The 16,704-nt window shown below is 36.6% G+C and overlaps 1 protein-coding gene across 2 annotated transcripts; it reads right to left on the reverse strand.

Annotated features, from left to right (window-relative positions):
* Window positions 1–2,296: 2,296 nt before the first annotated feature.
* Smp_144090.1 (putative hyperparathyroidism homolog) lies at window positions 2,297–10,116 on the reverse strand (the record flags this gene model as incomplete). 2 transcript variants are annotated; one of them, XM_018795067.1, is given in 8 exon segments in its annotated part: window positions 2,297–2,472; window positions 2,766–3,003; window positions 5,607–5,743; window positions 6,473–6,935; window positions 6,940–7,001; window positions 9,629–9,794; window positions 9,836–9,941; window positions 9,981–10,111. In XM_018795067.1, coding segments are annotated over 8 exon segments (1,479 nt in total).
* Window positions 10,117–16,704: the final 6,588 nt, after the last annotated feature.

The raw sequence follows: 16,704 nt of genomic DNA on the forward strand, positions 1-16,704 counted from the left end.
TATGTTGAAACCATGAATCAGTTGAGTCCCACAATAGGACGAAACGGTCGTCCAGTGCTTCCAGGTTTTCCATGGTGGTCTAGCTTCGATTGACTCATCATTTACTAAAATCTCCACAAAACCCCCTTCTGATAAGATCATATGTCTCAAGCAATGATAATTAGGCTGACGCGTCATAAAACACACTCTTTATCCAAGTGTTATTATTGCTACACTTGTTCTCAAATGATGTAGCGGTTCAGTGAACGAGAACACCAATGGGGATAAGTGAATGTATTTGAATACAAAATTACAGTCTCTTAGTAAAATCTGAGAACTATAGAGTAAATACTTCATTTGTAAAATATCGATCAATTGTCTCCGACTTGATTGTTACTTCGTTTCCACATCAACCATTCTCTGTTCTCGTTCTCTTCTCTTCGATCTTCTTAACGTTCTGCTGTCAGGTATTTTACGCTCAATTGATGACACATACTACTTATATCTGTCGACATTAGTAGCATTACGCAAATACTTAATTTGGATTTGTACTTCAGGGCAAAATCATATTATTCAGCGATAAATGGTAGTACGTCACACTTTATTATAGAATAGATCGACATTACACAGATAGCTTTTAGTAGGTTGATAAATTCAAATTTATAAAGTAGTTTTCATAGGTAACGGCTAATAATCCTTTTCAAAAGAGGAGTCTGTTCGATGATGGTTTAAAATTTTGATCATATGAGTTATTACGAGTCCCACTTAGTTGAATGGTGGCTTTTAACAATACATACACACTACTTAACTTTCTTTACTGACTACACAAACGGCTGGTCAGAAAATTCCACCATCATATATTTCGTCACTCCGAAATTTTTCATAGATGGCTCACCATCGCTCATTGAGCTACCTAGGTCGATGAACTTTTGGATTCTTTTCACCAGCTTATCACGAAGAATAAATACAGAAACACGTCCTTATCGATTTCATAGAGGAATTCTGCGTTTCTAAGGTACAAAAGGCATACTTTACTCAAGAAAGCTGATCGTTAGCCCATTAGGTCCTTTTTGAGTATTCTATATGCCATCATAAAGTAAGATGGTATACATATTCGAAGCCGAAATTTTTTTTTAGTTTAACAGATCTACACTACCAATATGCATTTAGAAAGTGCTATTAATCTTAACGTAGAATATCGAGATAAATCAAGCCTAATATTGGTTTGGTACTTAGGAGAATAGCTGTAGGCCATCAGTCTTTCCGAAGTGTTCTGTGTAGGAATCTTCAACTGTAAACAAAAATGCTGGAGAAATCCTTGTCTAACAGAGTAATCTAGTGCCGTCATGTCTAGATGTTCAGGGACAACTATTGTCAAGCAATATAATGTTTGTTAGTTTGCAGTAACCTTGTAGTGAAGAAAAACACGAGTGGGGACAATCGAATGTATTTCAGCACAAATTACAAACTATCTTACTAAGATCCGATAACCATACAGCGAACAGTTAATTTGCAAAGTAACAATAAATTGTCTCAACCTTCACTGTTCCTTCTGTAAATATCAATCCATATTCTCTAATTCCATTGTTTATGCATTTTTCTACCAATTGCGCTTAATTTCAGTCCTTTCATTATCGGTCTTCTGCCAAAATACATTCTATGTCTGACCATCACCATATACTACTTATGAGGATATAAGTAGACCACACCACAACCTAACTGGTGTAATTTATGATAAGTTAAAACGTCATCGAAATACTCATGGCCTGGAGGAAATGTAGTAACTTATGAGTCAGTTGCTTGGTGGGCCCAGTTAATGCACATAACGAGAAGACAACAAGTGGTAAAACATACCAGTACCTCGATGACTCTTACGTACATACAATGAGATCATAGTGACGGAACAATCAATTTGTTAAAGTTTCGAACAATAACTATTTCTGTTTTGAAGGGACTTTTAGTTAGTTCCAGGTTAAAAAAAATGATGACTAACTTAGAAAATCAAAGCATTCAAACACCTTTCTTTGACAATAAGAATGATGCTTAAAGGGAACCAGTATCCTAACTTACTTTCTACCTATTGTTCACATAATTTATCTCCAACCACTATTCTTACAGCTATACACTAGACGGAGCTTGCCATAGTGTGTGCTGTCGAGAAAATTGTCCTTTTTTTCGAGGAAATACCCACAAAAAGTGTGCAGTTGAAAAAATAATTTGTTAACATTACTATGCACAATTTATTTTACAAATCAAATCAAAAATAATAAAACAAATGAATTTCTTTTGTACAAGAAAGCAATTTTCATTTATTTTCCTAAGACCGTAAAAATGGCTTATTTCTAGCAATATGCTTATCTAATTGGTCCCAAATTTGTTGAAAATTTGCTTTGTCTAGATGTCGCCGTTGATCCAGATCAATAACACGCACATTCCATTTGGCTACATTCGGATCCAATGGCATATTAGTGTACTTCAAATGAAAACCTTTGACTTTAGAAAACAAGAAAAAAATAACACAAGATAAGAATCAATCAACACTTGACTACAAAACTTGTGGTAGTAGCAGTAGTAGTAGTGGCGAAAGTGACACGTGATTGCATTAGGATTAGATTCCTGATTCAAGTCTTTGTACAGTGGGGGATGTCCAATTTGGTTCAGTAATAGTAAGTAACATGATACGTTAATAACTAATAACGCAAAAAGTATGACAGGTTTCTGTAATAAACTACTACGATAAGAAACTACCAATGCAAATTTAGACAGATCAACATTAAAATTCTTACCTTGAGAAAAAATTACTGCTGGGTCGGAGCTGATTGGCCAACCTTTAAATTGCCAAGCTTGACCTTGGACAAAAACAGCTACGACACGATTCCATTCATCTAAGAGTAATTTATTTGGTTGATCAACCACACGATAAGGGACTGTTCGACCATCGGATTTATGACGCTGAATAAGTATCTCGTTTTCTCGACGCATACCGGATGCCTGTTTCTCCTGGGATTTAATGAACCGTAAATCCTGGAAAAAAAGATTAAACATAAATTTATAATTGTTACTAGGAAATCAACATTTAATCACACTACCTCAATAATAAAAATACCAAATTATTAAATCAAACTCAAATCTCGTCGTAAAAGAATGGAGAAAAGATGAAAGAATAATTAAATATTAGCGAAAATATTTTGCAAGGGGGACTATTTAGCAAGTGTTCTAGTTCTGATGCAGACAGTGTTCAGAAACACGACCCTTCTTTTTGAAATGAATAATAAAACAGAAATGTCTTTTACAATGGGATTGCCGTTATCATTATTCGATAGAAAAACGTTTGAACAGAAAATGCAGACATGACCTGAAATGAAAACCTTATATATTAGAACGAAAGAAAATGTTATATACTAGGGAAGAAGTAAGTACGGATAACTTGCAGGACCTATTATTGGACTATTATTCTATGTATATTCCTATTGTATAACTATTCAGTAACTAGATTATCTATATATTCATCTTATTACAAGCTTCAATTTGACCTATTGATTATTATTATATGATCTACTGCTCCTATGTTATACTCAGTTTATTGATTATTGTCTCCCACGCTTACAGCCACATTTGGCTTGGTTTTGTACAAATATTATTTTATATTTTATGGTGTGATGTGGCCTGTCTGTCTGATATATAAACAAAGTATGCTTGAGATAAACGATTCATATTGTCGAGGCTGCTATTGGTGTTCTGGACTCAAGTGGACGAGCTAGGCGGATTAAGGACCAATAAGGACGCGAGATTACTAATACTGATTGGACGTCCTTGATTGTCACTGTGTTAAGGTCGAAGAAGTCGTATTCTATTGGCGGATAACTCACGCGAGTTACGTCCTTGTTTAATTTGTAAGGCCATAACATATTAGCGACGACCTTGAGCAAATCATAATAATTGGCTACGACCTTGATCAAGACATAACAATTGGCGACGGCTAGGTCAAGACATCACAGAAAACACAAAACCACGTCACTAATAGGTATGTTTTTGTCACATCCCAATGAGTAGAGAAATTGTTTCCGACGTTTCGTGACTTAATATAAGCCGCCTCTCCAGAGTAAATGAATAACCGAAATAAATTTGCACACGTTTGAATAATAAAAAGGAAACAATTCAGAATACTTTTAGTATAATCAAAATCACAATAGTTCTGAATCTGTCAATGTCAAGTTATTCATGGTCAAGGTGAACTTGTATGACCTATCACTGTGTTAATTTGTGCGTCGGAATGTGAGTATGAAAAATATATACATTTGCAATATGAAGTAGTGGAGTTGAAATTGTGTGTGTGTAGATTGTGTGTAAAATAAATAAGGTCAAATGTAGTTGTTTGAGTAAACTGTTCAGGTTGGATGAATATTCAGACCTCCTCTCTTATTGAGGACAGAGGGATTTAGCATTACGTGAAACTCTTCGGCCACTCACCTTTCTTTATAGCTGGAAAAGCCTTTCTGAATTACTTTGAAGGGACCCCTTGTTAGTGGGAAATAAACCGGATTAAGGCATGTTATGTGCATGATCGTGATGGTGCGCGCTGATTGACTAATTCTAAACCAATCAGCCCTGGCAAATTATTGGAGAAAAATCTAGAAGCTTCTTATGCATATACTACAAATATATGAACGCTTTTCTAACGATTGATTGCTGTTCAACTACCTTTGTTATTTTGAATACAATTTTGTTCCTGTTCAACGTGTTCTGATTTTGGGGTCTTGTCGAGTGTCATTGTATAAGAATACTAAGCAACAGGAGTAGCTGGGTTGTTTATCAGCAAATACAATTATAACACCCCTTGTGGAAGAGAATAAACCGCCCACCAGTATTCTCCATCCAAATCTGTCCTGGGCAATCCTTTCCAGTTCTTTCCAGTTAACATTCATCCTTTTCATATCTGTTTCTATTTCCCGGCGTAATGTGTTCTCTGGCCTTCCTCTTTTCCGCTTCCCTTTCGGATTCCGAGTTAGGGCTTGCCTCGTGATGCAGTTTGGTGATTTCCTCAATGTATGTCTGATCCATTTCCAACGTCTTTTCCTAATTTCCTCTTCAATTAGAAGCTGGTTTGTCCTGTCCCATAAAACACTATTGCTGATAGTATCTGGCCAGTGAATGTTGAGTATTTTGCGTAGACAACTGTTTATAAATACTTGTGCCTTCTTGACGATGGATGTTATATATATATATATATATATATATATATATATATATATATATATATATATATATATATAAACAATAAGTAAAACTGGCAACTAAGATTTGTGGTGTTGTAGATACAACTGAAATACAATGCAGATAACAACTATAAATTAAATGTTTGTCAGCTTGATATCCGTCAGATTGACTCTTTCACGAGTTTGTATGTTTTAGTCATTGTGTTGGCTATAGGAAAAATGGGAAAATAAGTAACGTGACAAACACATTATATTAATTTTTAAGTGATGAACTATTCTTGTTTGAAAATTTTGGCGGATTATGTCTATGTTTGCTTCATTAATTTGAAATTCAGATTGATTGAAATATCTACTAGAAACATTAATAATTTGTCTGATTTGTGATAACAACATTGAAAAAAGTGTACTAACCTCTAAAATATCTCTAGCATTATACATTGTAATCAAACTGGTTGGTGCTGCAGGAATAATGATAATCGGGATACGAGATGACCTCATTTTCGTTCTAGCAGAAAGGCGTGCATCAGCGGTAGAACGTAAGCCACGATCTGTAAAAATTGCATGTGCATATATTTACATGATCAATAAATACAGTTAGATAACATTGTACAGTCGAACTACTAACAGAAAAATCACCCGCTTAAAAGCTAAGTTGACTCAACTGCTACAGTTGGTTCCAATATAAAAAAAGATTGTAAAAATTAATACTTCTAACCACAAAACATCAGAAGAATACAACCATTTCTGCTTGAACTACCTAGTATACAGTGACTTATTCCCTTAAACTTTCAACGTATATATATTAAGAATATTTATTTACGTGAAAGTTTTAGGTCCTAGGAAAAAAGAAAGGACTAGCTTTGATTACAAAAGCATTTGAATCTCACTGAAATTTTATTGAGATCACGAACCGATTTACGTTAGACAACCACTTAAAACTTATAAGCAATGGACTGTCGTTTCGCCTGAGCATAGGACTCCTCAGTAATGTGCACCCTCGGCCCCGCAGTTAAGAATAGTAGACAGAACCTTAGGTTTCTCGTGCGAACATCTAACCTCTAGATCATTGAAGTCAGCGAGGAAGATAAGGTAATTTTAGAATAACATTGTTTTTCACCATACTTGGAATTCGGATTAGTACAAAAGTTTCCGATCCCTCATTAGGCGATACTGAGGTGATATTAAGCTTAGAGTCAACACATCCAAATTGGTTGGAAAAAAAAAACGAAATAGTAGATATTATATGAAACTATTTCTCTATCCATATATATACTTACATGGATCAGGAGTTGTACTGGGTGTCAAGGGAATGCCAGAACTGATACCGCGAGGGTCTCTAAGTGGTTGTGGTTCATAAGGAATACTTGGAGTTTCATTTCCCATTGATCTAGAGGTAGTTCCTGGAGTACAGACAGGGTTCGCACTAGCAACAGAATTGTCTTGATTAGATTTAGGTGTACCAACAGAAACCATTGATGCCAAAGCCTTTCCATGATATGTACCCATAGTATCAATACGAAAACCAGCAGTCTCCTCACGACCACCAGCAAAACGCTCTTGATCATATCTTGAATAATGCATCTGTGAGTGATGTTGAGCAGTAGAGTTGGAGACCGACATATGTTGCCCGGTACTTAGTGCCATAGCTGATCCAGTGTTCGTATAATTTGTGGTGCCATTAGGTTTAGAATAGTAAGTCCCAACAGCCAATGGTTGGGGAAAAAGAGTTGGTTGAGCGTTGTTAGAGATAAAACCAAACTTTCCAACAGCTTTTGCATCGGGAGCAGCATGGGAGTCTTCTTTTAACTATAATTATAAGAAATATAAAAGTGAGATGAAACACCTATAAAATAAAAAGTAATTTAAGTGAGTGAAGATAACTAAAGAGCCATTGGATATTGTGTCTCAAAATACTTAAGTTATGTAGGCAGTACCTTAACATGATCAAGTTTGACAACCTTTACCGTTGTTCTAACCTACTCCTGCACCAGTAAATATCGTCCATCGGGAACAGTAGTGGGAGGGTAGACGTAATACATGTTTCAACCATCACAGTTGATGAGGATTCACTACCTCATCAACAGATTTACCATCTTCACTTAGTACTATACGCCTAACGTCAACACTGTTCACCCGGTGGTCCCAAAATACAGGAACAATGTTTTGAAAACACTCGTGATTAAATACTACCAACCAACTAATGTCCCCAAATGCTCTGGTACACCAGAGAGTGGGGAGAGTCCACTCTCCCTCTCGAAATGCTCTCACATGGCCACGCGAATATATAGCCTCTGACAGGGAAGTCCTACTCACTGCCTTCTCGTGGCAGGGGTGTTGTTTACGAAAGTGAGAGGACGAAAAGCGAATGTCCGGCACTTTAACCGGGTTGGTGGACACGGAGGGTCCACCTAGGGGAGTTGGAAAACCCTGATTCCAAACCAATGGTGCACATGGGCTCCAGTATCCTGAGGGAACAAATGGCGCATGAACCAATTGTTGGTCACCGGCTACTATGGGACTGCATCTCCTTACAATGCTCCACTGCCTTGTGGGTTAGACCTTTAGGTCAAAGGCTCCGGGTGTGGCCCCCTAAGAAAACCACCTGCTTCAGTCTGGGTACCTGGGCGGTATCATAGCCCTCACACAAACCGAATGAGATTTGTGAGGCGCATATTTATCTGGTGCTTTTTTGTACCAATATTTATGTTTAAATAAATAAATAAATTTTAGATTTTGGTTTTAAACTTGATGTTCTATGCCAGTGGGAAATCCAGGAAACTAAATCAATGCACACCTATTAAACCTAATGATGTTTTCTGATCGTCTCAGTTATTCGAAACAAAATCTACCGTGGCATCTCAGTAAAACAGAACGATACGCGATCTATGAAGTTAGGATCTCATTATTAAACGATTATTGAAGACGTTTTCATGAAAAAAATCAGTGATTTGATTGCTTTTAGCTTATAAGTTAACGATTAATGTTCTTCTACTCTATATCCGGATATCCGTATTGATAAACCGACAATGCAGAAACTCTCCTTTAATTTCGAATCGATAACAACTTCAGGTCATCGACAAATACATTCATAAGAAATGACGCCATATCATTTACTGACGACTAACAAACCAGCCCTGAACAAAGGTCATATTACTCATAGTCACTTGATCAAGATCGGTGAAATATGACTGATTTTCCTTGAACAATTCCTTAGACTTCAATTGTGTACTGATTTTTACTTGCTTGCACTTGAGTAGGTTAATCAATTAATTAATCAATCGATTAATTGTTCTTGCTTAAGTCAAATCAAAGTGTGGAAGTCTGTATGATCGACTGAAAAATGACACCATTAAGTGTGCATACAATGAGGAATAAGCTGAAGAAAAATCAGTAAAGCAGGAACTCTACTCTCAAACTAGTTTAGACTGACAGAATATACATCTCATTGTAGAAACAATGACAGTTATTGATCTGGAACTATATAAATCTTGACCCACTTCAACATTCACACGATGCGAATCAAAATTAGTTTACAAAAGAAACTAGCTAAGAGATAGGTCAATGATTGCGAGTAGTGAATGATTAAGGAAATAGAAAAGATATCGATGTTAGGCAATGTTCGGCAGACAAACTTATCTTATGCTTCTATGACCAATAAATTCGTCCTAAAAAGATCAATGTAACTGAATTGGTTGTAGCTTTTGTTGCAACCACATCGTCAACAAAACTAGGTTCAAGGATAGCTAACAATCTATCGGAAAGTGTAGATGAACACTGACTGAGCTTGCATGAGGCTATGAAAATGGCGGGTCACGTCTCTTGTGGCATCCAGAAACGTCAATTTTATAAGTACTTGGTTTGAGCAGGTCACCTATAATTCATTAGTCTAATCCGACGACCAAAAGTCTGATGATAAGTGCAGATTTCTGCACAAGAAAATAACTTAAAATTTACAAAACGACTGGGGAATTTTTTTTTAACTAAATGGCTTATTCACCAGTTAAAAGGATATGAGCTACACTCTGTGTGAGGACTAATTATACTACTCGGTGGCCAAAAATGAAATAGTTGAAGGATTCGAACCTGAAACTAGTGGCTGAGAAGCCTGATGGTCAGAGCATCCTCTAGAGTTGGAAACAGCTGCTTTATCTGGCAACTGTCGCAAGTTATTTTAAATTATCTGAGCCACATGCAGCGAGAAGTCTGGTGTGAGTGAAACAAACGGTGAAGTTGGTGGAAGGCCAATTAATAACAGTCAACGACCAAACTCGGTTTGAAACCAATGAAGTTTAACACAAGTTGAAGCTTAGTCAGACTCATAAGTACATACACCGTTCCCACACGTTAAAAAAATAAAAACGAGATTCAAGTATGGATTTTGATACATTTAATTCTCCCGGATATTCGGGGAAAATAAATCGGACACAACTCACCTCTACGAATATGCATGTGAGTATCAACATGCTTGGCTACAGCCCGACGTAAAGAGATGTCTACTGGCGCAGCTCTATCAATATTTGGTGCAGTAGTCGTTTCACCCTTCAGGTAAGCTAAAAGATCACGTCGATCTGGAAGTCTTACGACTGGAAGGCCAGCACTCTGGAAACAATTATTACCACCAAAACGGGAAAACTTCTTACTGCTGCTTGTCGCACATACTGAGTATGGGGCAAATCAATATGTTTTAGTAGATGCACAACACAATCCAACGTATAATAGTCTTTTGGAGTACCTTCCTTTCCAGACCTGCAACCAATGACTTGAACACAAAACACTCCCAGTTACCCCCATACTAGGAAGTTCGTTTTAGTAGTCTTAGGCCAAGCAAAGTCTCCGAATATGACTTCACTTTGTGTTTCAACAATAGGCTTTCCACTGAGATGATATTCTCGTAAAAGAGACAAGACATCTGCCATTACGCAGACCGTAGCGTATTATTTGAAACGTGAGGGGAACTATCGTAGCGAATTCAATACTCAGTCTCCAGTAATAAGCATAGGAGATCCATCAACCTATACTAATCCTTGCACTTTATAACATTGTGGAAATTCAATCTCGTTTTGAATATATCAACAGAAGGTGTTGATATTACGTGTTCGGGCAGAGAATCCCAGTGATTCACTACTCAGTGAAAGAAACGAAACTCCAGATATAGAACGTTCTCTTAAATGATCAGTCTTGGAAGGAAAGAAAATATAAAACATATTAATACCAATGTTATCGTTCAGTGTACGATAATTCAATATTAGATCACCCTGTATTCTACGGTAAGATAACGGAACTAAGTTAAGGTGTCTCAGTCTGTTTTCATGAGATAGGCCAGATAGACCTTTTACCATTTTAGTCCCTCTTCGTTGGACTCGTTTCGGCATATCCATCTCATATCTGTAACAAGGACTAGCTACTGCTTGAATCCCATATTCCCAATGCGGTCTCACGAAAGCCGGGTATAATAATCTAAACATTTATTCATCCAAACACTGGAAAGACCTACGAATAAACCATAATATCCTATAGCCTCTTGCAGGAGCTTCACAATGACTGGTAGTTTTGAGATCGCGACTTAGTATAAATCCTAAATCTTTATAGTTCCTTACACTGGGTAACGAATCCACATATCGTGTAGTGATATGAATCATCACAGTTATTTAATTGCATCACCACACTCTTTTTAGGATTCACTTCTAGTGACCACCCGTCCACCCAAGCCACCAATGAGTTGAGATCATCCTGTAATACTATTCTATTTGACATGCTGTGTATGGATCTCTAAATCCTCATGTCATCGGCGAAGAGTAGAACGGGTGATTTTGCTACAGTTGCTAATTCATTTAGATAAAGTAAAAAGAACCGGGGATTGTACCCCGAGGAACTCCACATTTTACAAGTCCCCACGATGAGAGAACTCCATTTACCTTCACCCATTGTCTCCTGGCATGGAGAATGTCACTTATCCAATCTATGACCGTAAAATGGATTCCAAAACTTTCCAACTTAGTTTTCAATCTAGCTTATTTCGGCTGGAGCTGAACAAAATCCAAGATTAAAAGTTCACATGTCTATCATGGTAGACAGTAAGATTCAGATGCTTGTGAGTCAATATCCTCTGTTCATTTTACTGTTTGATTAACTTGATGTTAATAGGCATAGCATAATAAGGAGGCTATATTTCCTAAATTAACTTAGAAACCGGGTTTTTTCTATCTTACAAGTGTGCATATCCTATCGGCCACAAACATCGCAGATAACTGACCAATCCAAGAAAATATTACTGGTAGGCCCATAAAGGGTAAACTTCGTGGCCGGAGTTCTTAAGGAGGCAGAAATCTAGTTCACGAGACTCAAACCACACACGATGTTCCCTAAGTTACTCATACTTGGGAAAAAATAGGTGTAGAAGTACGTTTACTTGGAACAAGTGGTGTTTTTTTATATACGCTATTGTCCATTCTTGTCCCCAAACAGATATAAGTTAATGCGACCGTAATGACTGCCCTTAAATTTTGTAAATTTATGTAGGACATAAGATATGTATATATATGGTTTTAATTTTTAACAACATACAGTAATGGTAATAATAGCCACAACAATTATAAGCTAATCTAGCTAATCAACACGGTAGTTTTTAACTTATTGTATGATTGATAAAGGCGGATATTCATTAGTCATATACTGATTTTACATTCCTTAAAATTTCAGATGCACTCACAGTACGCGTAAAGAAAAGCTTGACCTACGGGTTAGTTGAGGGCAAAAGTAGATATAATTAAGACAATTAAGAGAAGAAAGGCTTAGCGCTCCAAAATGTCTTAACGGGCTACACAGTGGTTAACCCTTTAGCATATGGAAAGCATAGGTATTTTGCATTCGTATTGATAATAGCAATTGTTATTCACAAACAGCTTATGGATACATAAGTGTTGTGAAGAAACCATTTCGAGTAATAACACACAAGTTTCGATAATGTTAGAATATTTCCCATATTTAAAGAAAACATGTTCTGTGCAAATGAAAAGAATGTTAAGTTGACTTTAAAAAGGAATGGGAGAAAATAAGAGAATAAAAAAATGAAGGAAACACGAAATAGGTAAATATTCTGATAAGCGTGTTTGTGAGCACCGAACAAGAACAAACGATTATTTGTCATCAAACGGATGACAGAAAAAAAAGAAAAGATCTTTTAAAAAATAAATAAGAAAATAACTCCTTATTGCAGTGAGATTCGACGGTAGAATAATTGTCGTGCAGTAATAGTTGGGAGTAATTCTACGGAAGTCTCAATTAATTGCAAAAGATAGTCAAACATCAATATGCATGAGTCGCATATACGTCGTGAAGATGAAATGAATCTAAAACCTCTATTTATTTAAGTGTAACACAAGATATTGTCTTAATTACAAGCTTTGGGTGCTTAAGAATAATATTTATTGGGAAAGAAGAGAGCGAGAGATAAAGAAAATTGAACAACTAGTGATGGGGTTCAACCACAATAATAAAAAGGCAGTCAATACTGACCGCTGGGGTAGAACATCAATTTCTTTAACTTTTTTAGTTCACTCAGGTGAATATGTAGAATTATGGCCAACTTCGTTAATAGTACTGCTCTGATAGTAGACCTTACCCTAAAATTGTAGATTTGTCATGATGTGACCACCTAATCTATAAAATCTTACGTGGAAGTCACACCATTGTCTACACTGACTCGCCTTATCGTAATCATCACCAATATATGATGGAGAACACATTTAGTCTGGAGATAGAATAATATATTCAATATGAATAAGATAAATGCTACACAAGAGTGACCACACCTGCAAGGCTAAGTCATGCCATCCGACAAATTAAATTTCGAATGAATACTTCCGCGTCCATCATTATTAACCTCCTCTTGATGTTACATGTTGAAGGCTTACTTTCCCAGATACCCCATGTTCGGTTTTGAGGATGGTGGTTAGGACCAATACCACTACAAATATGATCAATGTTTTCACGTCAACTTATTGCATCGTAGGCCTGAAAAAGGTCATGTTTATGTTCATGTAATCAGTGAATTTATCATACTATGATGTAACTTTTGTCAAGAACTAGATAAAACTATGAATTTTGCTAAGGCTGAAACTTCTATTCAATATGTCAGACTGCGTTACGCCGAACCTGCATTACGTACTGAAATGATATCCTTAATCATGAGAAGCATAATAAAAGTCATGATTATTTTGAAGTAGACTGTCAATGAATAATATCACTGGGGAAAAGTTTATCGTGTCGCAAGCTATGCTTTGATGTCTAAATGATTGTGGCCTTTAGTCTCTAAATAACATTACTTGTCTTCCTTAGATAATTCTTATTAGCTTATAGATTATTCTTGGGGTTTATATCCTTAATTACATATAGTCAGCTATTTTAAGCAACATGTGCATTCAAATAAAACAATAATTACGTCTGTTTAGTTGAGTATACTTGGTTGTTTTGTAATTCAGTTTCATCAATACAATAATGGTACTTGAAGGGAGTGTTGAAGCAAGTAAGTTTAGCAAGAGTTGCTCAATTTATTTATTTCTGCTAATGTGTTTAAGCTTCGAAATCAGGAAAAGACCGGTATTGGATTCTCAAATCATTGAAAAGGAGTGTTCTACGTCCTAATTAAATGAAACTGTCTGTGATAGAACATTGAAAATCTGTGAAACTACTAACAGTGTTATTTTGTCATACATTGAATTTCCTTGAGTAATTTGCCGTGAAACATGACGCAAATGTATAAGAACGCATAAATGAAAGCAAACGAATTAAAGCTTTACAATACAGAATTAAGGACAGGTTGTAATAGTTAAACTAATCTTTAACTAATGTTCATGATATTAGTAAATCACAGTTATGTAACTTGTCTTTTGCCTAAAAACATGTAATTTGTTTGTTTACTCATACTACATTTTTGACTGAAGCTACTATTTGTCTATTTATAATAGAACAGGAGTGAGCCTTCACAGATCTTCTTGCAAACTGTTTCATCTTCAGAATTATGTGACTGTGGAACTGTTTACGGAAGACCGTACAAACGGCACCTCCAAATATTCTAAAAAGCAGGCTAAACTTTCATTTTAGTCTCATAATCGCTTCCACTACACACAAGTTTTCGTTCAACCCTTGATTCTACCCATAAAAAATAACAAAGACCACAGCTGAACATCGATTTTTTGAAATACAGAATAGGGATATTAACCAAGCAGGACTCAAATGTTAGTTTGGAAGGCATAAGGGAACTTACTATGTTAACGATAGTTCAAGTGTTGCGACGAGTCTTATCGAAATCAATGGTGTTCCAGGAAGTGCTAAACACTGGATCTACAAATGGAATGATACGAGAAAAAGAGTAATATTCATACACAGACAGACACACACAAACATAGATATTATCACATTAAACTACTTGTTTGTCTAGCTATAAACAGACTTCCGGAATAAATATAACGTAGAAAGTAGACAAGTCATGAAACATTTAACAGCTTGATCACGATCACTCAGTATAACAGCTCGCTTACGATCATTGCTTGGTCTTCTGAACCACACACCATTTGTTAGATACTTTTTATTGCAAGGATGTTTGTGGATCGTCTTGGACGAAGCCATTATGTACTGGTTGAGATCAAATCGCAGACGAAACGCGGCCTGGCAACCGATAAGTAGTGATCCATAAAGAAGTTAGCATGACAATCGTTATTTACCGTTTCACTCTCTGACCATAGAACTCCACCTTCCTTTTATGGCCAAAACAACGGACACACACAACATCCTCACAGCGGATTTCCGGTTCTTAATTGCTCGACCTCATTTCACACCGTGTAATGCGCCCAAGTGATCTAATACTGTTATATATTCTGTAGCAAACCTTCCCCAATAGATCGATAGGATCTATGACTCAGTCCCAGGTTGTCGGGTAAGTGAGTCTCATAATCCTTTCGAATATACCACAGGTATCCATAACTGAGTAGTCAGTATTGGTTTGACTCGTTTACAGAAGAGGGTTATCCATAGTACTGAAGGGAACAAGAAAATGAAGACCGATTTCTTTCGTAGTTATCTATTACATCACGAATAACACTTAGGAACAAATATAAGACAGTTAGAAAGTCCAAGGTGGCACCAAAATTGATTTCAGCCAAAAAACACTTATGCTGGTATCTGATATATATAAGAAATTACTCCAAACAAAACCTACTAACAGTTTATCACATAAAGCACGCAGGTATACAGAAAGAATACAATAACTTGAGCAGTAGTAGCAGTGGCAAGGAACGAGAAAACAAAAGCGAGTCAAGGCATTGGTGCATAAATTTAGGGGACCGCATAAATTACGGAATTTCAACACACCAACGGATTAAGTTTTGCAGAGACACAAAAAAGCCAGAGGAAAAAGACAGGACTAGGCAAATCGACGGCCAATTTTCAGTAAATAGTTAGAAAACAGTAGCCGACAATGTCAGAGAAAGGTGTGTATGCGAATACGTGTATGTAGCGAACGGTAATCAGCGGGACAAGGAGAAGGGAAACAGAAAGTCAAACTAGAAAAAATTCTTCAGTGCCACTATTCATTGAATAGAATCATGAAAAATTACAAAATACTGCAGGAACAGTTTACGAATTGAGTCTACTTCAACCGTATTCACAGGTTTCCCTTCTATGAAAACCTACTTCTGGCAGTTTTGTGTGCAACTGCAGTTGGATAATTAGTCTTCGGTCTTCAGTAATACGGATAGTAGGTTGGTAAACTTGTGTTGATCCTGACAGATTTCCTTCCATTGAAGGTCCAGTTTCTCCTTGAAAGTGTTTCCTGATGGGGCTGATACCAGTAGTTCGGGTAAGGCGTTCCAGTCATTGACCATTCGATGGGAAAAACGGCCTCGCCTTTAGTTTATTAGATTGTGGTTTGTGAACCTTCTTAATATAACTTCGGAGATTATAAGTGCTAAAGGGAGCATAAAGATAAGACATATTAACACCCAAATCATAATTAAAGATACGAAATGCCATTATAAGGTCACCTCGTGTCCTAAGATAAGACAAAGGGAAAAGGTTTAGACGTTTTAAACGCTCATCGTAAGGAAGTTTAGAAGGACCCTTCACCAATTTTGTCCCTACACACTGGAGAAGTTCAATTGAGTTAGCATCCTTTATCAGACATGGGCTACCTGCTTGAATACATTACTCCAAGTGTGGTCTTACATAAGTGGGATATAAAATTTGAAACATCTCCTCGTCAAAGCATTTGAATGCTCGGCGAAGTGACCATAGCGCACGATAACCTTTGGAAACAGCTGCGTTGCAGTGAGTAGTAGCTTTCAAGTCGTGACTTATTATTACTCTTAAGTCTTTATGTTTTTGAACGTGTGCAAGAGATGTACCATTAATGGTATAATGGTAATGATTGCCGTGTCCGATGTGCATGATCACGCTCTTCCTGGAATTAACTTCCAAGCCCCAACCATGAGCCTATATAACTAATTCGTCTAAG

The sequence above is a fragment of the Schistosoma mansoni genome, chromosome 1 (assembly GCF_000237925.1).
Source record: "Schistosoma mansoni strain Puerto Rico chromosome 1, complete genome".
Lineage (NCBI taxonomy): Eukaryota > Metazoa > Platyhelminthes > Trematoda > Strigeidida > Schistosomatidae > Schistosoma > Schistosoma mansoni.